This window comes from Pinus tabuliformis, chromosome 3_1 (assembly GCF_031772625.1).
Source record: "Pinus tabuliformis cultivar Carrire ecotype Pingquan chromosome 3_1, CPIR1, whole genome shotgun sequence".
Taxonomy (NCBI): Eukaryota; Viridiplantae; Streptophyta; class Pinopsida; order Pinales; family Pinaceae; genus Pinus; species Pinus tabuliformis.
The window spans coordinates 652,079,793-652,106,719 of NC_142301.1; the positions used below are offsets into that span (position 1 = coordinate 652,079,793).

The window sequence follows — 26,927 nt, forward strand, 5'->3', positions numbered from 1 at the left end:
TTAGAAGCGTATTGAATGTTTGACTTCTTCGCCAACGTCCCGACTTATGTTGGAGCTATTATCACTCCACACCATTCCTCTAGGTCCACTCGAACCTGCCAATAAAGAGACCGAGCCTGACACAAAATCGCTACTTTCACCAACAATTTCCTCTGAAATTGAAATTGTAGAAGCACGATGATCCTCATGTTTGATAGCCTCTTTCAGCTCTGCAACTACCTAACTCACGCTCGGCCTACCCGACGGTTCATCGTTAACACATCTCATCGCTACTTTGGCAACACCAGTGATACACATCATGTCGTAACCTCCATCCAACTTCTTGTCAATGATTTCTGCTATTTTACCAGGATTATCATTGTCCATTACGTAAGGTGTCACCTATAGATACGCCCATAATTATTGTTAGACTTGGAGAAATGCACTATAGGAATTCCTATAAATATTTATTGATGGTAAAATTACTTACCCATCTAATGATGTTCAGTTGCTCTACAGGTAGTTTTAAATCTATGGGTTGTCTACCACATATGACCTCCAGCAAAACCACTCCAAAACTATACACATCGCTCTTCTCGGTCAACATTTGAGTTTTGAAATACCTGTTAAGTGTCTCACAAAAAATTAGAGAAGTACAATGGAAAAGCAAAATGAAATTGTCTCTACTCATATAATGCCATGAATTTCTTAGCATCAAAATATTGCAAACAGGTGCAACCTATATATGCCCAACATACTCTGGATCCAGGTATCCTGCAGTTCCTTTTACGGCAGTCGTAACATGAGTAGCCTCCTCATCATCAGTCATCTTTGAAAGGCCGAAATCTGCTACTTTTCCATTCAAATCATTGTCTAAAAGGATGTTGGCGGTCTTGATATCCCTGTGAATTATTTTTGGGGTGCAACCGACGTGCAGGTATTCCAGTCCTTTGAATAGAAACCACAGGTGTATAAGTGAGATATGTCGTTTCTCATTATTTGTCCTTTGTAATATTAAGTAGAAATCTAGAAATTTAGGGCTATTTTATTATTCTCGATACTTCACAACGCGCATTTAGATAAAAAGAATCGATGTGCATCAAATTAACTAAGAGAAAGAGTAACCTTGTGCTGCATCTAAAGCTATTTTGAGCCTGGTTCTCCAATTTCGTTTGGAACAATGTGCATTAGGACCTGGAAAAGAATGCGTATTTATTACCTTGGCTATTTTATCGACTCAAATAAATATATATCTCTCAACAGAAGCATTTACCATAAAGGTTATCCCTTAGGGAGCCTCCTGACATGTACTCGTAGATAAGCATAACTTCTCTTGATTCGTTACAATAGCCCAGTAAAGAGACCAAATTTCTATGATGGATTCTCGAAAGAAGATCAACCTGTTCATCAAATAACCGCTCGCGTGAATTTTACAATACATAGATTACTCATAAATGGATTTAAACTATGATTCTGTGGTAATTACATGATTGAAGATATATTTGAAAATCACCTCATTTAAGAACTCTTTAACTCCTTGTCGCGAGGACTGCGAGAGCACTTTGACCGCGATGTATTTTCCTTGGGGCAATTTACCCAAAAACACCGATCCAAATCCCCCTCGCCCGATCTCTTGGCTAAAGTTCTGTGTGGCCGCTATCATCTCATCTAGAGTGAAGGCTTGGGATTTCGTTGAACTTGGCACCATAACCATCGAATAATCTGTAATCAATGAAGGGAAAATAAAGTTAGTGAGAATCACAGCACCACCAATCAATCAATCAATCTAACCTAATATAAGCTAATTTCATTTACAGGGATGACTACCATTATGTATCGTACTATAATATATTTAATATTATTAGTATTTATTTACCTTGGTACAAGAAAGATCTCGGTTCCATTTCCTGCCCCCTTCTTTTGTCAGCAACACCCTGTTCTTTTCCCCTGAATTTGTTGTAATACACAGCAATTGCGGCTACCATTGCTGAAGCGATGATTAGAATACCGCCGACTATCGTTCCGAGCAAAACCTTCCCTTCGTTCTTATTTGTAGTATGCAGAATGCATTTCCCCTTATGCATAGGTAAGTAGGAGTTTCCACAGTAACTGCAGTAGACCAAAGATAGAGATTATCCATGAACGTCCTCCAGTACGATTAATGAGACTCTGAGCTGGATAGATTATTGTCTTAATTTCGATGACATTTCTTTTATAGAAAGTAGGAAAGAAAAATTGAAATCTCTAATGATTTATGTCAACACATAACGAATATAAAATACGATATGGTTACCTGAATTTCAATGAACCATTAAGAAGTTGGATAGGAATTACACCGCTAAAATTATTATTATTTATATTCCTGTGAAAATAAACACTACGATAGTTACTACTTCGATCGTGTCTAATTGTGAATAAAATTGTGGAAATAAATTTGGAATAAAATGTGTCAAAAATTAAATAGAATCAGAAGAAAAATGGCGACGTACAACTCTTTTAGGTTTTTCAGATCGCATAACCAGTAAGGAAGAGTTCCGCTCAAGTTGTTGTTTTGTAGATATCTACATAATTAGCAAAGTAATTTTGGTTTTATGAAAATGTATATGATCACTAAAAACAGACAAATTGAAAGTTGAATGTTGAAAACACAAACAAACTGAAAACTGAAATGTTGAGAAGAAACTTACAATCTCTCCAACTTGGTTAAACTGGAGAAATTTGGCAGATTCCCCATAAAAGAGTTATTATCCAGAGACCTGCCATTTCAACACAAATGATGTTGCACATATGTTATGATTTGATATATAATATTCAGACACAAACTGTGTTCCCCTCCATTAACCGCATCCAGAATTCTTTTGAGTCCAACTAGGCTTAAAATATGGTTAATTTCTTCTTACACATTAATTAATGCGGTCAACTGTCCAATATCATTAGGCACCAATCCTGTAAGGTTCTTCCCTGACAGATTGCTGGCAACAAGTTTTAGTCAATATAAAATTTCAAGATTGAATCTGGACAGTCATACGATTTCAGCTCGAAACATATCGAAGAAATTAACTTACATTTCCGAAATTCTTATGGGCATAGTACTACTCTCACATGCAATTCCATTCCACGGGACCAAAAAGCAAGGATCAGAAATCCAACCTTTCATGCCAAACCTGTTTTTGATAGACTCAAGCGCTTTTACTGCATCATCAAAAGAACTTGGTTAGAAATTGGATCATAATATCAACGATTCCAGTCTCAAAACATTAGGAAGGTAACTTACGATCTTGTGCATATGTTGCAGGTTCGGTGTCAACTACTTTGTAAGTCTCAAAAGCGTTGATTATAGGATTACTAGTAGCGGCACTTGTGTTGACCAAAGTAAAATAGCAGTCATCTGTTTGATTATTAATGAATGTTCGTTCCAAGGTAGAATAATTGCTCAATGAAGTAATGGCTTCAGACCGTATTTCGCTGTTTATTTCCACGTAAAAAGATCTCGATTGAGAGATATTTAGCTTCTCGATCTCTGCAAAATATAAGAGCAGTAATAATTTATGACCGTTGGTCGATCCTACTTTGAATTGAAAACCAGATTCCGTAATAACCGCTGCCGTTTGCATCACAACAGATGGAGGATATTCGCTGGTATTATTTGTTGAAATGGGCTCTTTACACCTTGCAAACTGTAAAGAATAATTATCAGAAATACTGACATCTGATTTATATGTCCAGATCCGGTCAAGCTCGTCTTCAGGATACCTGTTTAATCCATACGAGACCATTCAACTCATCATTACTTGGAAGAAGAAAAAGAGTATGTTAAAAGTGATTTTTCTTTCTTTGTCAGAATTCGGTGATCTAAGTAGTCAGAATATTTGGTGCTTTCGAAACACCCATGTATCTGGGTCTAACGCGTAAAACTGTTGGGACAAAGTTTTTCGACCCACCTAACATTGGATTATCCTAAATTCACGCTACTTTTAAAATTTTGGTTCTATTTATAACCAGTTTTTTGAATCTCTTTTAGCCCCATTTTATTTGAAATTATTTGAAAATGGAATTTGTTTGCTATAAAATAAGCCAATTCGAAAAATATCTCAAAATGGTGAAAATTACTGCATCTAAATTATCTCTCGTATTGAAATTCATTCAGCCTTATCGTATCGGTGGTATAGAGATATCTTTTCTTTAGAAGTTTAAACGGGTAGGATAATGGATTACAATGAACATTGGCATGACTAACTGGCTAATTATGACTCGAAGTTTATATAGAGGAGGCTTAATGTTATCATTTTTGAATAGAAAGGATGGGAGGCGCATGACCACATTAACAAGACAGTAGCTTGTTACGAGACAGTAGCCAATTTTAACGAAATTGGGCCGAGCTAATGAAGGGAAGTAAAGGTGGCAGAAAATTCAAGCTTAGAGAATTATGGCAATTATTTCCAGTGGTTTCTTTTTAGGGTGCTTATGTTGGGAGAGCATGTGGTTGTGGAGCCGTTATTTACACTAAGTTCTATTATTTCTGGTGGGAGAGTGGGAAAGGATCCAATAATAGAACAGAAATTATAGCTTTGTGGGGAGTATTGATAGTGGCCAAATAATTATGAATTAATCTGATACAAATTTAGTGTATCTAGAATGAATTAAGCTACAAAATAAATTCAATCCTTGCAAGAATAACTTCGCCATAAATTCACATGTTCGGCATAAATTCACATATAGATAAACATTTGTCGACGGAACCAATTAGTGTGGTTCATCGTGAGGACAAGTTGGTTGTTTTGACGATGAACCACACTGTAGATAAACATTTGTCGACGGAACCAACTAGTGTGGTTCATCGTCAGGACAACCAACCACACTAGTTGGTTCGAAACGCGTCGACAAATTTTTATCTACATGTGATTTAAGTCGAAGTTATTCTTGCAAATATTATGGATCAGAGAAGCCTCAATTCAACTATTGATTCCTTGCACAGTAAAGCCATTCATAAGTCTCGAAGTTAAAGTCTGATCTAGCTTTTTGAAAAAATTCAATCCTCTCCTTTTAATTAATTAGATGAATTCAATCCTCCAAATTCAATCAATTGGATGAATGTCATCAAAACTCTGACAAGGAACTTTCAGCCCGCACTATCAACTACTCATAAAAGCAAACGAGAATGAAAGGTTTTTTTGTTGTGATCTGGAAAGTGATAGCAATTGAAACGATTTTTATGCAACAGAAATGGGAGTATCAAGGTTTTTTAAAATTAGTACAATTTTGAACTGTCTGTTTTGTACAGCAAAGGATGTCAAACTCAAAGAGACAATTACAGATATTTTGAGATAAAGTTTTAATATTACGAAAAACTTGGATAAATTATATAATCCAAGATGGAAAGATAGAAAATGTCCCATGTACTACCTTTTTATTAATGAAACAAGTAGCGTTTTATACCACTACTTCTTTAATTAGAGGTAAATATATACAGTTGGAAATATTCACCTAACAGTAGAATTTCCGCCAACATCATATCTCCATACTGACATCAACATCGTTCCTGGCTTAGCCTGTTCATACATGCCTGGTTGGAGCGTCCTCAGTTCGATAGCAGAGATAAAGGGATCATCAGCGTCCGAGGTTCTGATCAAACAGATGTACAGCACTGTGCCAGAACTAACAAATATTGTTTCATTATAAAGTGCTTTAACTGGATTTAAGATCGCTATGTTTCCCATAGTTAACAGATCCAGTGTCTCAATAGAGAAAGCGAAGCTTGGCAATTGTCTGGATCCACTGTAATTTCCAAACTGAAACCACAGTCTTAAGAGGTAAGATATATTAGGGGTCACAGACAACTGATAGCAGCTTTTGTTCAGAGGCTTTGGGAAATATCGTAGAGTATACAACTCCTTGTAAGAACCGTGGCCGTAATTTAAGGCGTCCACGACCTCTGCTGTCTGACCGAAGTTTATAAAAGTTGTATCGGTAACCCAGGTTACATTGTTTTTTCCGGTTCGATTGGTTTTCCCTCCACAATCGATACTTAAGAATCCTTCCACAGGACCAGAAATTACTTTTAATAAAACCATATCTTGTCAACCAAATATGACGATTCATCAAAAAGACATCAAATGGTGATTCAAGCAGACACTCCATGAATCTTACAAAACGACGAGAAATCAAATGACGATTCTGAAAGGTAAACACAACAGAAACACTACAACATTCCCGGCAACTGTGAACTTAGGTTCCATAATTAGTACATACCTGGTTGAGGAGAAGTAAGAGGCAATAAACTCAAGAGCACGCCAACTAGCGCTATGCAACCTATCCATTTGCCATAACGAAATTTGTCCATAGTCAAAACCATTTAGAAAAAAGTCCTCAGGCGATATAACAGTAGAATGAAAGGAGGAGGATTCAGACAAACAGTTGCCTGTTTCGAAGGAATTTGGAAGTGTTCTTTACATATGATTTCTTGGCTTTTGGCTGTGCGAGACCTCTCTGGGAAAGTCCAATAACAACTTTCTTGTCGACTGTTTGCGTGACTGTCTATGTAATGTGTATGTTCAACATAATTGCAGCCCTTGTTGACTGCGAAATTTTTTTCCTCCTACTTGCTAGTCAAGTCTTTTCCATGTACAACTTTCCGTATCCAGACTGTTGTTCTCATCCCACTTGCGAGTTAAGGTTTTGTACGACTGTCTAGCAGGGTAGAGCTGTGAGATACGGTAAACTTATATTTTTGTTTTATTGATTTGAATATTTCACTTATTAATAAAGTTTTAAATATTAAAAATTAAATATTAAGAATTATTTTTTGAATATGATATCATTGTAGGTTTAATTTTATTATTTTCTCAAATATTATATTGTAGTAAATTTTATAAAGTAGTTTATACGAAGAATTAATCAATTTTTTTAGTGCAAAATTTGAGAAAAAATTTGCATTTCTAAAAATTTGAAAGTTCACCATATTAAAGTTACCATGTCACAGTTAAATCAAAATTATACTTGTAAAATTCCATATTCAATTTATGTAAACTAATTGATTGTTCTATATCATAAATGATATCTAAAATTGTGCTGTAAAAATATGAAAATCTTGATACGATTTTGATAAAATCCTGCAGTAATTTTTAAAATTCTAATTGACAATTATCAAGCTTCAAGATTTTGAATGTCCTTAAAATTTTGTATGATGTTGAATCTATTTCTACCATCATAAATAGAATTCAAACACTTTCACTATAATTTTTTTAATAAAAATAAAAACTACATTCCCATAATTATAAAAATAAAAACTACATTCCCATTTCTACTTAAGCGTTTCTTTGACCTTGACTCCACGTCTGGTTACTCTTTCAGATCTGATGCTGGTTTAGTGCTTTTTATTTTATTTTAACAAATAATAATAATTATTATTATCTAATCTTTAATGGCATTGTTAAACTAGGTATCAAATTTGTATATTAGGCTAGATGTTAAACTAGGTATCAAATTGGTATATTAGGCTAGATTTTTTATTGTAGGATAAAGAAGCTATTTGATTATTAAGTCTAGCAAAACATATATATTCTAGCATTTGACTATTAAATTTATTAAGATATACATTTTCTATTTTTTTGGTTTTAAATACGCATGCTCTTACCTATTAAACTTACACAATCTGTATAGTACATGTCAACTATTATACATATCATTGTGTAAGTGTGCATCATGACAAGCCCAATAAAATAAAATGTGTTTTTCTTTAAAATGGGTAGAAGCCATTTAGCCAGGCGTAGAAGGCGGCCATAAACCGAGTGAAGCTGAATATTTTTTGCGCGTTGGTGCAGGGAATCTACAGCGAGTCAATTAAAAACAACGATAATTGAGTCCCGCCCAAGGAAGACTGCAACTGACTTGCCAATCGGACGGTGTAGACACTACAATCAATACAGTGCAGCGGCCTACTTCACATCACACTACAATCAATACAGTGCAGCGGCCTACTTCACATGGTAACTCGGAATTCGATGGACATTTTCAATGCAACATCGTCATCTCTGGAAGCTGAATCCGAATCCGTCCAAGTTCAAGCTGAATCCAATATGAAGCAGTCAAAATGCCCATCCACCTCCATCTCTGTCACCACGTTCTGCCTAGGAGTGTCCTCACTGACATGTTCTTAAAAATGACAAAAAGTTCATTGAATAAGAGCCGTGCTCAGAGGAAAAATCGACTGTCCAATAAGGATGTTGCCATTGGCCTGATGCTTTACAATACCATTGGTAAATGTTTTTATTAAAATAATGTACGAAAGATTCTAAACATTTCTTATTAGTCGTCCATTCCCAGGTAAGATTTTAGTAATGTATTTGCTTGGTTTATGTTGAGCATTGACCATTGTTTTTAATAATATTTGAATTTTAACAATAAATATTTTTTTGTATTATTAAAAATTTATTTTTCAAATATTTAATTGGATTGTAATTTAAATGTTTTATTATAACTTTTGTTTACAATATAATATTATGTATATACAAACAATAATTATGTAGCATATTTTATGTCATATTTTATTGATATGGTTACAATATTTATATATTATTTTTAGATATATGTGTAATGATTTTTTATTCTTAAATTTTGAATGAAGTAAATAACATATTTACAATTAATTATTTCTCACCATAGTTTAAGTAGTCTTTGAACATAATATATAACATATTTATCATCAATTATTTTTCAGCAGAATTTAAACAAGTGTTTGTATAAACAAAATAGAAATAAGATGTAAATAAGTATATTTACAATGAGTTACTTTTCACCATTATTTATGTTTTCTCAACACTTATATAGGAATAAAATTGTAAATGTGTAGACTTACTAGTGGTTATTGCCCACAAAAATTTATGCAAATCTATGTGCATGAGCAAATAATTAATTTATTCACTTCACATCTCAATTTATTAGTTCCTCTGTGAAAGCAAGACTATAAGATTTCATTGATTTATTAGTCACATTAATTAATTTAGTTAACATTGACTAATATAAATTATAATTCTTAATGCAATTTTGTCCATAATATAATTTTTGAATTGAGTGGCAAAGCTACACTGCCCTACAACACTTGTTTGGTAAATAACAATTCATTTTTATTATTATAAATATTTTTCTCTTTTTTAATTTTTTGGTTTTATTAACCTTACAACACTTGTTTGGTAAATAACCATTCATTTTTATTATTATAATTTTTTTTTTTATTATTAGCAATGCATCGTGTACATAATTTTTTGGTAAATAACCATTCATTTTTATTATTATAATATATATTTTTTTTTATTAGCAACGCATCCTGTACATTTTTTTTTCCAGTTTTAAAAAATAATTGAATGTTTATTTTTTGATTTTATTGCCAAGTACGTCGTTTGGCAAACTGTATACAATGAACAGACATTGAACACGAGAACAACAGTTTCAATAAATTTTTTCGTTGTATTTCATTGGAGTTGGTTTATACATTTTATTATTTTACTCATTTTACACCATCCTTGTGTTGAATACTTGTCCATTGCATTGTGAAGTCCAAAATAATATGTGTCCACTGCATTGTGAAGTCCAGCGAAAAGTCACACTTAATTGTGGGACCCATCACAAACAATAAGAAAGGAAATTCATTCCTTGTGATTACTAAAAAAAATCATTTGTTTTCCATGGTAAAGAAGTATCATCTCACTTAATTATGGGACCTATCACAAACCATAAGAAAGGAAATTCATTCCTTGTGATTATTAAAAAAATTTCATTTTTTTGCCATTGTAAAAAAATATCATTCCTTTGTTTTTACTAGCTATCACTATGTTTTCACTTTTTAAATTGTAAGTCTTTTTCACGAGTAGAGTGCTTCTCTGGTTATTATATATATATATATATATATATATATATATAAATCTATATATATATATATATATCTATATATATATATATATATATATATATATATATATCAATCTACATGGGGTATAGTGCTCAAATAAGTGTCAAGTAACAAAAATATTGACCGACATTCCAATAACACATCAAAAAAATAGAGAAGACAAGTTCTGATGCAACCATAATGCTGCTACACCGTCACACTTTACTCGGACTATTTCACCCTTAAAAGCCTTTAAATTTCATGCCCACATATATATATATATCAGAAGCATAGTCTTGGTGCTTTTTCTTTAAAATCGAGACCATTTAAACTATCGGGACTCCACAACACTATCGGAAGTGTTATTGAGGCTTTAAACCTTTAAACCGCGAACTTACACTTTATCGAAGCCATTACACTATCGGGAGCATATAAATATGCGTTTAGCCTTTAAAACCCCGCTTTTACCATAAAAACCCGAGACAATACATATATCGAAAAATAACGGAAACAAAGGAAATACAAAGAAAAATCCTACTGGAACCCTTGGGCTGGATCTCAAATTTTATAAGCCCGCCTCTATAAATATTGGTTGGTCCATCCTTTGGAATATCACCTTCCTATTGCGCGCTCCGATCACCGATCCCCGATCGGCTGATCTCCACCATCCGATTATTCATCAATCTAACGGTCCACATTTACTCTGTGATTTAAACTGAGACCAATTCTCCATCATCGATCTACGCGTAGCGAATCCGACGGTCCATATCATATTTCGGCCAAACAATTAACCTAGGGTTTAACCGCCCAATAAAGGATTTTCTCTCTCTCCTCCTTGCCACGTGTCGAATGTTGAATGGAATCGGTCGCTTGTCCTTCAAAACAACTTACAGCTTTTTACTCGCCTGAAAACCGCTTCAGTGTTACGAAACCACTTTTGCGATCCAACGGTCACGGTTGATCGCGATCCAACGACTATGATTTAATCGCGCGATCGCAATCGCAACATCCACTTGGTTAACTCCTCCCGCTCCAATGCGCTGATCCGATCAGTCTTTCGGACCTGATATGGATATAAGTCATCCTTTATAAAGTTTCAAGTCTGGATTTTAGATCTGACTGTGTTTTGCGCCCATTTTTAGTGTAATTCGAGTTTTTAGCTTGTGAGACCAAAACCATGTAAAAATACTTCACCGGCGCGTATCAAACAATGATATTTAAAATAAAGCCCCCGACTTCCATAAAACATACATTTAGGAGTTAAAACACAATAAAACTAAGGAATAATCACCTGGTCTGAATGTAAAGAATCTGAAAGCATACAAGGGTTTCTGTAGACCCGATAATCAATCATAAACACAATAATATCATTCACTCAATAGGAAACGATTACAGAGTCTCGCCTTGACCTGATTACACAAATGAAAGATCTTTGATATCAAAATACAATCCACACACTAAACTTACTCTCACTCTACTCAATCCTTGCCTAAATCTTTCCTCTCTGGGTTGATTCTACAAATTAGCGGCCTCTGTTCCTAATCTGCCTATAGGCTTACAATTCCCTCATGAATCCTCTCTTTCTATCTCTCTGTCTCGAATCCATCTTCAGAAAAGAAAGGGAATTACATATATGTCCTATCTAACAGTTTCCTTCACAATTGAAGTGATAGACTACATATTTATAAATCAAATCCTATCCTAATCTGAACAATTCTAACTACTTGGCTTGATCTCCACGCAGGGAGGATCACTTGCCACTTATCCTCTAATTTCCATAGTATTTGTAACAATATAACTACTTAAATACTTTACAATTAATAAAATTAAACAACCAAGTCTTCCTCCAAACTTTCATTAGCCACAAAATGTGACCACACCATCACATTGCTAGCTAGGTCTAGATGCTCCTGCATCAGACTTCCAAGGTTAAAAATACTCATGATCTCCTGATCATGTGCTTCTGATCTGTGTCCTCCTGGATCCCATACTTTGTTCAGTAGTCTGTCCTTGGTTATTGTTGTTGTCTTTTGTTCTTTAGGTCTCCATACTTTATGCTGTATTGCCTCATTATCTATGCTCTCACTGTCTGCTACTGTCTTTTCCATATATCTTATTGATTTTTTCTCATCATCATAATTTATGTGAGAATTCCACACTTTAATTTGAAACTTACCATTACCTTCACCTATTCCATTTTTTCCAGCCAATCTTCCTTCTTTCTTTTGTCCTCTATTTAGTTTATTGGAATGTTGTTGTATGAGTCTCCACAACTCATCAATTTCTTTGTCCACTTCACTTCTTAGATGATGAATACTATTCTCTTGCAACTGATTATGTTCCTGAATAAGAACATCATAATCCCTATGCCAATATTTTTCCATATGCATTTCTGAAATGTACAAATGCCTTCTCCATTGGCCCCCTGCAACAATTTCAGTTCTTTCTTCTGGTTTCTCATTCATGTCTTCACCACATTTTACTTCAACTTCCAGTATACTTGTAATTCCACAATTTTTCTGAAAACTAAGGGTTCTTCCCGCTTGCTTAGGTACTTGGAATACCTCTTCTTCAAGTAGCTTAATTTCTACACACTTAATGATTATGGCATTATATTTGTCTGCTTCTGAAATGTCATATTCAGCCTCTTGTTCATCAATAACTCCCTGTTGCACAATAGTTTTCTTGTTACTATCATCTCTTGAACTCATCTCTATTTCAATAATTCCATACTGTAAATTCAACATCATTCCATCTTTTTGAGACATTCTGATCTCATCCTTCCTCACTTCGATCTGATCTTCAGAATCAACTCCTTGTTTCAGATTGACTTCACATTGCCTTGTTCCTGCACATAAATTTTTACCAGAATCAATCAATTCATCAAACACAAATGCTTACCCTGTTTCTTCATTATGCCAACATTTTTGACAACTTCTTTTCCATATTTGTCATCCATGACAACTTCATTCTCATTCAGTTATAGTCTACAAATGGAAACTTCCATTTCTGCCTCTGCTTCTCTGAGGTTTTCCATCAACCACTTTACCTATTCTTGTTGCAGCCTTCTCTACAACTTATGCCACTTCACTGGCTTCTTCTTCAAGACCCAACCTTGTCTTTGGTTTTCCTCTAGCAACATTTCTAACACATCGAGTTTTTCTCTTATCTCGGCCATTTCCTTGTCAAGCTTTACTTGACTCATCTGTTTCCTATGGATTGTTTGAGCACCTTTCTCATCCATCTTGTAGCCTTCTTCTGGACCTTCCATAGAACTTTCCATAGCCATCTTCTCTTCTATGTGAGCTCTACACCTGTAACCAATCAACTTCCTTCTAAGTTGATCTTCTCACCAAGCTTCTCCTCTGCCTGGTCTCCAAGTCCTCTTTCCTTAGAACTTGCACTGAGAAATCTTACTCTCTCTCTCTCTGGTTGCTCCACTCACTACTATTAAGGACTCCTCTATCCTTATCTATTCCAAGCCTCAGCTGGAATGAGGTTCTGCTACAATCTCTAAGAAGTTCCCAAAAGTTCTTCTACAATCTTACTGCTATAGTCCTGTGCCCAACATTGCCATTCATTCAACTGCTGTAACTTTCATACCTTTTGTATCATAACTTTCATAAGCAAGAAATTCTTCTCGCAGGAAATTTCTTCCCTTTTCCTGCTCTGATACCAAAAATGATACAACCATAAGGCTGCTACACCCTCACACCTTATAGGGACTATTTCACCCTTAAAAGACTTTAAATTTCATGCCCACATATATATATCGGAAGCGTAGTCTTGGTGCTTTTTCTTTCAAATCGGGACCATTTAAACTATCAGGACTCCACAACACTATCAGAAGTGTTTATTGAGGCTTTAAACCTTTAAACCGTGGACTTACACTTTATCGAAGCCATTACACTATCGGGAGCATATAAATATGCTTTTAGCCTTTAAAACCCCGCTTTTACCATAAAAACCCGAGATAATACATATATTGGAAAATAACAGAAACAAAGGAAATACAAAGAAAAATCCCGCCAGAACCCTTGGGCCGGATCTCAAATTTTATAAGCCCGCTTCTATAAATATCGGCGGGTCCGTCCTTTGGAATATCGCCTTCCTATTGCATGCTTCGATCACTAATCCCGATCGGTTGATATCCACCGTCTGATTTTTCATCAATCTAACGGTCCACGTTTACTCCTTGATTTAAACTAACACCAATTCTACACCGTCGATTTGCGCGTAGCGGATCTGACGGTCCATATCATATTTCGGCCGAACAATTAACTTGGGGTTTAACTGCCCGATAAACGGTTTTCTCTCTTTCCTCCTTCCACGTGTCGAATGTTTAATGGAATCGACCGTCTATCCTTCAAAACAGCTTACGACTTTTCACTTGCCCAAAAACCGCTTCACTGTTACAAAACCACTTCTGCGATCCAACGGTCACGATTGATGGCGATCCAATGGAATCGCAACATCCACTTGGTTGACTCCTCCCGCTCCAATGCAAAAATCCGATCAGTCTTTCGAACTTGATATGGATATAAGCCATCCTTTATAAAGTTTCAAGTCTGGATTTCAGATCTGACTGTGTTTTGCGCCCATTTTTAGTGTAATTTGAGTTTTTAGCTTGTGAGACCAACACCATGTAAAAAGACTTCGCCGACCCGTATCAAACAATGATATTTAAGCATGCCCCCAACTTCCATCAAACATACGTTTAGGAGTTAAAACATAATAAAACTAAGGAATAATCACTCGGTCTGAATGTAAAGAATCTGAAAGCATACAAGGGTTTCTGCAAACCCGATAATCAATCATAAACACAACAATGTCATTCACTCAACATGAAAGGATTACAGAGTCTCGCCTTGTCCTGATTACAGAAATGAAAGATCTTTGATATCAAAATATAATCCACACACTAAACTTACCCTTACTCTACTCAATCCTCGCCTGAATTTTTCCTCTCTGGCCTGATTCTACAAATTAGTGGCCTCTGTTCCTAATCTGCCCGTAGGCTTACAATTCCCTCGTGAATCCTCTCTTTCTGTCTCTCTGTCTCGAATCCCTTTTTAGAAAAGAAAGGGAATTACATATATGTCCTATCTAACAATTTCCTTCACAATTGAAGGGATAGACTACATATTTAGAAATCAAATCCTATACTAATCTGAACAATTCTAACTACTTGGCTTGATCTCTACGCAGGGAGGATCACTTGCCACTTATCCTCTAATTTCCTTAGTATTTGTAACAATATAAATACTTACATACTTTACAATTAATAAAATTAAACAACCATGTCTTCCTCCAAACTTTCATTAGCCACAACATGTGACCACACCATCACATTGTTGGCTAGGTCTAGATGCTACTGCATCAATTTCTTTGTAAATTCTTTACAAAATTAATATGCTTGAAATATATGTAAGTTTAGCCAATATGTATTGGTTGGTGTTTGTCATGCAGAGACACAAAATGGAGAAGGTCGATAAAAGTATTTATATTAGTGTAGAAGAGCGTATAGAAAGATTACAAAATGATGAATCAGGTGAATGAAAAAATACTATCCAATATGAGATTTTTTTTGAATTTTCATTAATAATGTACTTAAGAATATCAGATAACATGTTTCAGGAAATCTATTAGTTCATATATGTTTAATATTGTACAAAGAGAAACAACGAAGCAAAAGATCAAAGTTGTTCTAAGAAAAGAAAAATTATAGAACATGTAAATGACAATGAATTGGTTCTTAGCTCACCTGAAGTGGTGCTGGAGGTTAATGAAAGGGGGATTTTTTTTTACAAAACTATGAGGGATCTAGTGGAAAGAAAGGGGGATTTTTTTTACAAAACTATGAGGATCTAGTGGAACGAATGTATAGACGTACTTTCCACTTACAATACAAAAATCAATCCAATGATTCTAAGAAACAAATTATATCTAAACTACAAAAAGCGTGTATAGATTGTTATATTTATTGGTTATGTTCGTTTAATGCAATAATAGATACAATGAAATAGATTGTTATATTAATTAGGTTTGTTCGTTTTTTTCTGAACACATTGGTATTTTTTGAAATTATTTTGACAAAAAAATATCACATATTTAATTTTTACATATTAAATGTTAAATAAACATTTAACACAATTTATTTTTACATATGAAAGGTTGTCAAAAGAGCAAAAGTTATTTTCACATTTGAAGAAATAACACAAATTCTATTTTTGCACATGAAAAGTTATATGATTCTATCTTTTTTATATATGAAATGTCTTATAAAAGAAAAGCTTAAGGAAAACATTGAAATGCAAATAATAATTAAGTGCAAGGAAAATATCGTTTTTTCTACATGAAATGTCTTATAAAAAAGGACCCGCGGAAAACATTGAAATGACAATAATAACTAAGTGCAAGGAAAGTAAACATCGAAATGCAAATAATAATTAAGTGCAAAGAAAATAATGAATGCAGGTAAATTTCTGATTGGCCTTGCATTTTAATATAAATAAATATTCTGATGATGATGATGATGATGATGGCTAACGTCCGCTGAGAACAAAATTTGGTCTATTGGACCTAAAGAAACAAATTATTTAGTTTGATTTAAGATTTTATTCCTATGCTCAAAAATCTTAGAGAGAAGCCTCCCGAGCTCACTATAATTTTGACATCGTAAAAGGCTAGGAAGGTTAGTATTGTGACAAAGATTATGAAATTGAGATCTAATGTGGTTGTAAGTGGGGCACTCTAAGAGGAAGTTGTTTTCATCCTCGATGTTCCTATTCTCACATAGATGGCAGATCCTTTCCATCCATGGTGTTTTAGGAACCGCCCAACGACCTGTTTCACTATGGAGCTCATGAGAATTCGTTCTAATCTTTGCTATATTAATTTTCTTCTTTGAGCTAGTTAAAATAGAGAGATACTTTTGATCTTCTAGGGTGGGGTTGATGACCTTCTTATAATAACTTTATTTTCTTTTAGCTTCTAAATATTTCTCACACCACATTTTTTCTTTGAACTTAGAAGTAACAATATCTTTAATGTTATAAATGTTTTGCAATGCATCATTCTCGTTGATCTCCCAATAGTTTAACTAGGCCCTCGTGTCTTTATACCACCCTCGTTTGAGTCTTAGGTGGTTTTGGCTGGAATTTAAAGCTAGCTTAGGAAGTCTATGATCTCCTATGTTATTGAGTTTTTGCTTGTACAACAGAAGCCTAATCATAGCTAGGCTCTTGATAGGGGAAAGAACTATTTCTATAAGGAGAATATGATAGGGTGTATTCCTTTTAATTTTCAGGTTATACGTTATAAAACTCTTCTGATTTGCTCAATCTTTCTCCAGGATTCTCTAGATATGCTGCAACCCCAAACCTCACATCCATATAAGATAACATGAGTGACTAAATTTTCAAAGAGGAACTTCTTTTTATCCCACATTACGAGGTTTGTTGTTTTACAATTATTTTCAAGACCAAAATACGCTTTGCACCCCCCATTAATCCTTTTCTCAATGTTATAGTTCCAGTTGAGTTTGTGATGAATATCAATTCCTAGGTACTTGTAAGGATACACTTCCTCCAAGTTATTATTGTCATACATAAAATTAGCATAAGTGTCCTTCTTGGATTTGATAATCATAAGTTTTGTTTTGTTAGTGTTAATAGTCATACCCATGGTAGAGCAGAAATCCTGAAGAAGCCTGAGTTGCTTATCAAGATCAGATGGGCACCTTGCGAGAAGAACAATATTGTCAGCATAGAGAAGAAGGATGATGACTATCCCAACGAATATCATGCCAGCACATCCTGCTTCCTCTAAATAGCCTTCGAGCTTGTCGATGTAAATGCAAAATAGGGTAGGGGAGAGGGGGCAACCTTGTTTAACTCTGATATTACACTTAATATCTTTCAACCACCCCTCATTGCTCTTTAGCTTGGCAATTACATTCTCATATAACCTTATAGCGACAGCTCTCAACTCGAAAGGAACCTTTAGTTCTTCTAATCTATTCCAAAGGTTGTATCTAGGAACCGTATCGAAAGCCTTTCTAAAGTCCACAAAGCAACAAAAGAAATTGGATTTATCATTACGGCATTCCCCCACAATGATCCTAAGAGTAACGAGGTGGTATGTTGTTGAGTGATGCCTTCTGAAACCTGCTTGACCTTTAGCCTGCTTACCTTCACTTTCAAGACATATGCTTAACTTCTTTTCCAAAATACTACCATATAACTTGGCTAAGAGAGGGCTGATCATAATTGTCCAATAATTAGAGGGGTTATTTGTATCCCCACTTTTAAAAATAGGGATAATGAGCCTCTCAGTCCAAGGTTTAGGGAACCCTTGCTTGACTGCTTGATTGAAAAGCTTGTGGATGTGGGGGATGAGGACAGGACCTCCAATTTTTAAGATTTCCGCCAGGTAACCTTCAATGTCCTTAGCTTTCCCATTAACTAGGCGATTAACCCCAAACTCAATGTCTTCTAAAGAGAAAACTTCTTTCGTTGTGAGCAGGGTTTCCAAGTTATCCATGACATTTGGAGATTCATAAAGCTTTTTAAGATAGGAATTCCAATCGTGAAGAGCAATTTTATTATTATCTTTAGTTTTCCTAGTCAGAATCTACCTCCAAAATTTCTTAGGAGCTACCTTAGAGAGGTGTAAGAGATTCTCCTATCTTTGAGGAATGTATTGCCTCTTTTTCCTTTTAGTTAGGGATTTGTATATTTTTATCTTGTCCATTTTAAGAGATACATCAACAACTTCCTTAATTGCTCTCCTCGCACTTTTATAATCTTTGTCATACCATGGGTTGGTTTTGCTATTTCTTTTATTATTTGAAACTTCAATTGAGAACTTGTTAATAGAATATGAGAGGGTTGTAGTAAAATTATGATAGAGGTATTCTATGTTGTCTATACTAGATAAATGAAGCAGATTAGTTTTTAATTCATTTAGAAAGAGATCGTTTTTATTTCTATCAAATATTAAGTTCTTTTGGCTATAATGATTATTTTTTGTGGGATCTCTATGCATGACAAAATTGAGAGCTATAAGTAAAGGCCTATGATCAGAGTCAGGCTCGTGGTCATTTAAGATGTCAAAATTTATTATTTCGTTGTATAATGGGAGGTTGGAAATAACATAGTCTACCACGCTGCTACCAAGTCCATGGATGCAGGTCATCTTGCTGGATTTGGGCCACTTCTTTAGACCATTGAAAATTATGAGATCTTGAGCACTACAGAGCTTGACTAGCTCCGACCCAAACAAATTTTCCCTGAGGTCTTCAGAGCTCCTTTTGTACCTACTAGCCAGACTAGGGTCTTTGTCTAATGAAAGAGGATTAGGGTTGGAATGATTTCTTAGAATAATAGCTTGGTTGCTTGAAGTTCGAGCATTAAAGTCACCTATTAAAAGGATATTACCTTCATTCCTTAGGCTAGAAATATCACTCTAAACCATTGTAAGGGTTATTTTTATCTAGATTCTTCTTCTTATAGAAGTTAGAATTGATGGGGGAGAATAACATATTGCTATGTAGGTCTTTTTATTATTAATGTCATTGATCTCTATCCAACTATATTGGTTGTGAGGGTCGTTTTTATAAATCCTAGCATGGGGGGAGATGTTCTTCTTAATGTAACAAGTTATTCCCCCAATGCCTCTACGGGAGGATCGCTTGTTCGGGGTAGACCATAGCGTAAAGCCATCTATGTTAGGGACCTTAGATTCTTCGTGCTCCCAAGTTTCAACAAGCAAAATAATATCAACCTCATTTGAGATCCAACTTAGCTTGGGGCCTTTGTTCCATGGAAAGCCCCGATAGTTCCAAGAAAGGATCCGGAGCATGTTGAATTGCTATTTATTACTATCTTTTTGGTTTCTATCTCGAATAAAGGCTTTTTTATTTCTGATTATTGCCCATTTTCCTTCCTTTCTAGCTTCTTTTACCTTTTGAACCTCTTTTCTTAATTCTGCTTGATCTTCTGGAATGAGATCTTCATTTATGAATATTCCCATTCCTTTTAGACTTGAGGTTTTACTAAATAGTGATATGAGTTTGTGCAAGTAAATTCTTTGTTGGTCTTGCATTTTGATATAAAAAAGTATTTTAATGTATTGGTTGTTGTTAATATTATTGGATATTAAAAATGTGATGTATATCAAAGAAATTTTTAAGTTGTTTTATAATATTTTAAATTAATTTTATTAAATATTATGGAATTATATTTATAAATTTGAAAAAAAAAAACACACACATTATTTGTATATATATGAAATGTTAGTAAAAAAAGGTGTATGGAAAACATTAAAATACAAATAATAACTAAGTGTGGGAAAAACATGATTGCCAATAAATTTTTTGTTGGCTTTGCATTTTGATATATAAAAAATTATTTTAATATATTATTTGTTCTTCACATGATTGGATATTAAAAATGTGATGTTTATAAAAAAAAGAAATTAAGTTGTTTTATAATATTTTAAATTAATTTTATTAAATATTTTGAAATTATATTTATAAATTTGAAATAAAAAAATGACACATTATTTGTATATATGAAATATAAGAAAAAAAAAGGTGTATGGAAAACATTAAAATACAAATAATAATTAAGTGTAGGGAAAACATTGACTGCAAGTAAATTCTTTATTGGCTTTGCATTTTGATATAAAAACATATTTTAATATGTGAGACGTTGTTAACATCATTGGATATTAAAAATGTGATGTATATTAAAGAAAATTATAAATTGTTTTATAATATTTTAAATTAATTTTATTTAATATTTTGGAATTATATTTATAAATTATTAAATTTGAGTTATTTAATTAATTTTTGTTTAAATATTTTATTTTATTTTATTTTATTTTTGTGTAAAAATATTTAAATATAATATAACAGAAATCTCTTCTATACAGGATAAATAACTGTTGTTAATTTTGGATTCTGAACATATTATGTTGGCATAATATTTAATGATAGATTTATGATATTTATAACCTGAACTGTTTACAGTTTTTGCTGCAATCCTGAGTTAATAGATTTGATGAATGACAAGATTTCGATTGTTTTCTATTCGTCTTGCACTTAAGAGATTTTGAATGTTTTCCATACAGTAATCGGATTATCTTGCAAATTAGTTTATTTAACATTCTTCCTGTTTCTGCACTTGTGGGCATACTACTAGATTTCATTATGGCCTTCTGAGACTGCATAAGAGGTCCCTGGAAACAGGGTGGCCTCTGGCTAACCCAGTAACAGTCTAACTATCATTGACCTTTTACCTTTCACGTAAATGTTATGATTTCGACAATTTAGGATTATACGATGAATCTAGGACTAAATAATGATATTTTTTTTTAAATCACTCAAGAATATGAAAGATGATACACACAAGGAAGAAGAGGAGCCTATTAGAAGAGGGGAAATGATTTTGAATAATGTAAATCATTAATTTTCTACAGTTAAATGACATTTGGTTTATTAATCTTTATCTTCAATGATGTTGGTGCAATTGCTAATTTATCATTCCAACCAAATAAAACTAAATAACACGAAAATAAATAACCAATAACATGAAAATAACAATGCATGTACATCATCAAATTTTATAGATAAGGATGTCTGGTAGTGCATGCCCCACCCAGCATTTGCCGAGATAGTTAGAATTTACGTTATCTTCAAGGAAGAAACTGAAAAGTTCCACGTCTTTGGGATATAAAAATTAGAAGCGTATTGAATGTTTGACTTCTTCGCTAACATCCCGACTTATCTTCCCACTTGAGAAATGTTGGAGCTATTCTCACTCCACACCATTCCTCTAGGTCCACTCGAACCTGCCAATAAAGAGACCGATCCTGACACAAAATCGCTACTTTGAACAACAATTTCCTCTGAAACTGAAATTATAGAAGCACGATGATCCTCATGTTTGATAGCCTCTTTCAGCTCTGCAACTACCTCACTCACGCTCGGCCTACCCGACGGTTCATCGTGAACACATCTCATCGCTACTTTGGCAATGCCAGTGATAGACATCATGTCGTAATCTCCATCCAACTTGTTGTCGATGATTTCTGCTATTCTGCCAGGATTATCATTGTCCATTACGTAAGGTTTCACCTATAGATACGCCGATAATTATTGTTAGTCTTGGAGAAATGCACTATAGGAATTCCTATAAATATTTATTGATGGTACAATTACTTACCCATCTAATGATGTTCAGTTGCTCTACAGGTAGTTTTAAATCTATGGGTTGTCTACCACATATGACCTCCAGCAAAACCACTCCAAAACTATACACATCGCTCTTCTCCGTCAACATTTGAGTTTTGAAATACCTGTCAAGTGTCTCACAAAAAATTAGAGAAGTACAATGGAAAAGCAAAATGAAATTGTCTCTACTCATATAATGCCATGAATTTCTCAGCATCAGAATATTGCAACAGTTGCAACCTATATATGTCCAACATACTCTGGATCCAGGTATCCTGCAGTTCCTTTTACGGCAGTCGTAACATGAGTAGCCTCCCCATCATCAGTCATCTTTGAAAGGCCGAAATCTGCTACTTTTCCATTCAAATCACTGTCTAAAAGGATGTTGGGGGTCTTGATATCCCTGTGAATTATTTTTGGGGTGCAACCGACGTGCAGGTATTCCAGTCCTTTGAATAAAAAGCACAGGTGTATAAGTGAGATATGTCGTTCCTCATTATTTGTCCTTTGTAATATTAAGTAGAAATCTAGAAATTTATCGCTATTTTATTATTCTCGATACTTCACAACAGGAATTTAGATAAAAAGAATCAATGGTAATCAAATTAACTAAGAGAAAGAGTAACCTTGTGCTGCATCTAAAACTATTTTGAGCCTGGTTCTCCAATTTCGTTGGGAACGATGTGCATTAGGACCTGGAAAAGAATGCGTGTTTATTACCTTGGCTATTTTATCAACTCAAATAAACGTATCTCTCAGCAGAAGTATTTACCATAAAGGTGATCCCTTAGAGACCCTCCTGACATGTACTCGTAGATAAGCATAACTTCTCTTGATTCGTTACAATAGCCTAGCAAAGAGACCAAATTTCTATGATGGATTCTCGAAAGAAGATCAACCTGTTCATCAAATAACCGCCCGCGTGAATTTTACAATACATCATAAATGGTTTCAAATGATTCCGTAGTAATAATTTTTTGCATTAAATCCAAATTGAACCATATTACATGATTGAAGATATATCTGAAAATCACCTCATTTAAGAACTCTTCAACTCCTTGTCGCGAGGACTGTGAGAGCACTTTGACGGCTATGTATTTTCCTTGAGGCAATTTACCCAGAAACACCGATCCAAATCCCCCTCGCCCGATCTCTTGACTAAAGTTCTGTGTGGCCGCTATCATCTCATCTAGAGTGAAGGCTTGGGATTTCGTTGAACTTGGCACCATAACCATCGAATAATCTGTAATCAATGAATGGAAAATAAAGTTACTGAGAATCACAGCACCACCAATCAATCAATCTAAGCTAATATAAGCTAATTTCATTTACAGGGATGACTACCATTATGTATCGTATTATAATATATTTAATATTTTTATTAACCTTGGTACAAGAAAGATCTTGGTTCCATTTCCTGCTCGCTTCTTTTGTCAGCAACACGCTGTTCTTTTCTCCTGAATTTGTTGTAATACGCAGCAATTGCCGCTATCATTGCTAAAGCGATTATTAGAATACCGCCGACTGTCGTTCCGAGCAAAACCTTCCCTTTGTTCTTATTTGTAGTATGCAGAATGCATTTCCCCTTGTGCATAGGTAAGTAGGAGTTTCCACAGTAACTGCAGTAGACCAAAGATAGAGATTATCCATGAACGTCCTCTACTACGATTAACGAGAATCTGAGCTGGATTGATTATTGTCTTAATTTGTCGATGACATTTCTTTTATAGAAAGCAGGAAAGAAATTGAAACCTCTAATGATTTATGTCAAAACATAAGGAATATAAAATAGGATATGGTTACCTGAATTTCAATGAACCATTAAGAAGTTGGATAGGAATTACACCACTAAAATTATTATTATTTATATTCCTGTGAAAATAAACACTGCGATATTTACTACTTTGATCGTATCTAATTCTGAATAAAATTGTGGAAATAAATGTCGAATAAAATGTGCCAAAAACTAAACAGAATCAGAAGAAAAAGGGCGACGTACAGCTCTTTTAGGTGTTTCAGATCGCATAACCAGTAAGGAAGAGTACCGCTCAAGTTGTTGTTTTGTAGATATCTACATAATTAGCAAAATAATTTTGGTTTTATGAAAATGCATATGCTCACTAAAAACAGACAAATTGAAAGTTGAATGTTGAAAAAACAAACAAACTGAAAATTGAAATGTTGAGAAGAAACTTACAATCTCTCCAACTTGGTTAAACTGGAGAAATTTGGCAGATTCCCCATAAAAGAGTTATTATCCAGAAACCTGCCAATTTCAACACAAATGATGTTGCACATATATTATGATTTGATATATAATATTCAGACACAAGCTATGTTCCCCTCCATTAACCGCATCCAGAATTCTTTTGAGTCCAACTAGGATTAAAATATGGTTAATTTCTTCTTACACATTAATTAATGCGGTCAACTGTCCAATATCATTAGGCACCAATCCTGTAAGGTTCTTCCCTGACAGATTGCTGGCAACAAGTTTTAGTCAATATAAAATTTCACGATTGAATCTTGACAGTCATACGATTTCAGCTCGAAACATATCGAAGAAATTAACTTACATTTCCGAAATTCTTATGGGCAGAGTAGTACTACTCTCACATGCAATTCCATTCCACGGGACCGAAAAGCAAGGATCAGAAATCCAACCTTTCATGCCAAACCTGCTTTTGATAGACTCAAGCGCTTTTACTGCATCATCAAAAGAACTTGGTTAGAAATTGGATCATAATATCAACGATTCCAGTCTCAAAACATTAAGAAGGTAACTTACGATCTTCTGCATATGTGGCTGGTTGGGTGTCAAATATTTTGTAAGTCTCAAAAGCGTTGATGATAGGACCACTGGTAGCGTCACTAGTGCTCACCAAGGTAAAGTTGAAGTCCTCTGCTTGGTTGGATATGAATGTTCGCTCCAGGGTAGAATAATTGCTCAGAGAAGTAATGGCTTCAGACCGATTTTGACCATTTATTCTCACGGAAAAGGATCTGTGTTCAGACATATTTAGCTTCTCGATCTCTGCAAAATATAACAACAGTAATAATTTGTGACCATTGGTCGGTCCTACAGTGAATTCAAGACGATCATCCATGATAACTTCCGCCGTTTGCATCACAGCAGGTGGAGGAAGTTCCTTGGTATTGTTGGTTGAAATTGTCTCATCACAAATTACAAACTGTACTGAAATATAATTAGAAACAGTCAAATCTAATTTATATTGCCAGATCCGGTCGAACTTGTCTTCAGGATACCTGTTTTATTACACATAAAAAGCCATTAAAATATGACTCTTAGATTTCCATTAAAAAAAATATCATAACCAATACTTGTTACCTATATTTCTAAAGTAAACTCACCTAAGCATAAAACTTCCACCGACATCATATCTCCATACTGAAATCAACATTGTTCCTGGCTTAGCCTGTTCATACATGCCTGCTTGGAGCGTCCTCAGTTCGATAGCAGAGATAAAGGGATCATCAGCTTCCGGGGTTCTGATCAAACAGATGTACAGCACTGTGCCAGAACTAACAAATATTGTTTCATTATAAAGTACTTCATCTAGATTTGAGATCGCTATGTTTCCCATAGCTAACAGATCCAGTGTCTCAATAGAGAAAGCGAAGCTTGGCAGTTGTCTGGATCCACTGTAATTTCCAAACTTAAACCACAGTCTTAAGAGGTAAGGTATATTAGGGGTCACAGACAACTGATAACAGCTTTTGTTCAGAGGCTTTGGGAAATATCGTAGAGTATCCAACTCCAAGTAAGAACCGTCACCGTAATTTGAGGCGTTCACGACCTCTGCTGTCTGACCGAAATCTATAAAAGTTGTATCGGTAACCCAGCTTACATTGTTTTCTCCTGTTCGATTGGTTTTCCCTCCACAATCGATACTTAAAAATCCTTCCACACGACCAGAAATTACTTTTAATAAAACCATATCTTGTCAACCAAATATGACGATTCATCAAAAAGACATCAAATGGTGATTCAAGCAGACACTCCATGAATCTTACAAAACGACGAGAAATCAAATGACGATTCTGAAATGTAAACACAACAGAAGCACTACAACATTCCCGGCAACTGTGAACTTAGGTTCCATAACTAGTACATACCTGGTTGAGGAGAAGTGAGAGGCAATAAACTCAAGAGCACGCCAGCTAGCGCTATGCAACCTCTCCATTTGCCATAACGAAATTTGTCCATAGTCAAAACCATTTAGAAAAAGGTCCTCAGGCGATATAACAGTAGAATGAAAGGAGGAGGATTCAGACAAACAGTTGCCCGTTTCGAAGGAAATTGGAAGTGTTTTTACATATGATATCTTGGCCTCTGCCTGTGTGTGACCTCTCTCAGAAAGTCCAATAATAACTATCTTCTCGACTATCTATTTAAGGTGTATGTTCAACATAACAGCTGCGAAATTGCTTTCCTCCATCTCCCGAGTCAAGTTTTTGCCGTGTCCAGAATTTTGTTCTCATTCCAATAATAACTGTCTATTTAATGTGTATGTTCAACATAACAGCTGCGAAATTGCTTTCCTCCAACTCGCGAGTCAAGTTTTTTCCATGTACAACTTTCCGTGTGTATGTTCAACATAACAGCTGCGAAATTGCTTTCCTCCAACTCGCGAGTCAAGTTTTTTCCATGTACAACTTTCCGTGTGTATGTTCAACATAACAGCTGCGAAATTGCTTTCCTCCAACTCGGGAGTCAAGTTGTCAAGTTTTTACCATGTACAACTTTCCGAATTTTGTTCTCATTCCACTTGCGAGTCAAGTTTTTTTTCGATGTGCAAGTCTAGA

The 26,927-nt window shown here is 34.6% G+C and overlaps 1 protein-coding gene across 1 annotated transcript; it reads right to left on the bottom strand.

Annotated features, from left to right (window-relative positions):
• LOC149188739 (uncharacterized) lies at positions 1-26,676 on the bottom strand. The gene is given in 32 exon segments (XM_089410050.1): positions 1-381; positions 470-602; positions 738-927; positions 1,105-1,173; positions 1,253-1,379; positions 1,493-1,701; positions 1,856-2,088; positions 2,273-2,341; positions 2,469-2,540; positions 2,667-2,735; positions 2,880-2,951; positions 3,045-3,171; positions 3,254-3,732; positions 5,464-6,013; positions 6,229-6,333; positions 12,180-12,710; positions 12,977-13,176; positions 21,655-22,004; positions 22,093-22,225; positions 22,360-22,549; positions 22,727-22,795; positions 22,873-22,999; positions 23,135-23,343; positions 23,487-23,719; positions 23,904-23,972; positions 24,100-24,171; positions 24,298-24,366; positions 24,512-24,583; positions 24,677-24,806; positions 24,889-25,367; positions 25,473-26,022; positions 26,238-26,676. Coding segments are annotated over 32 exon segments (6,471 nt in total). The 5' UTR covers positions 26,341-26,676.
• Between the last annotated feature and the right edge of the window lie 251 nt (positions 26,677-26,927).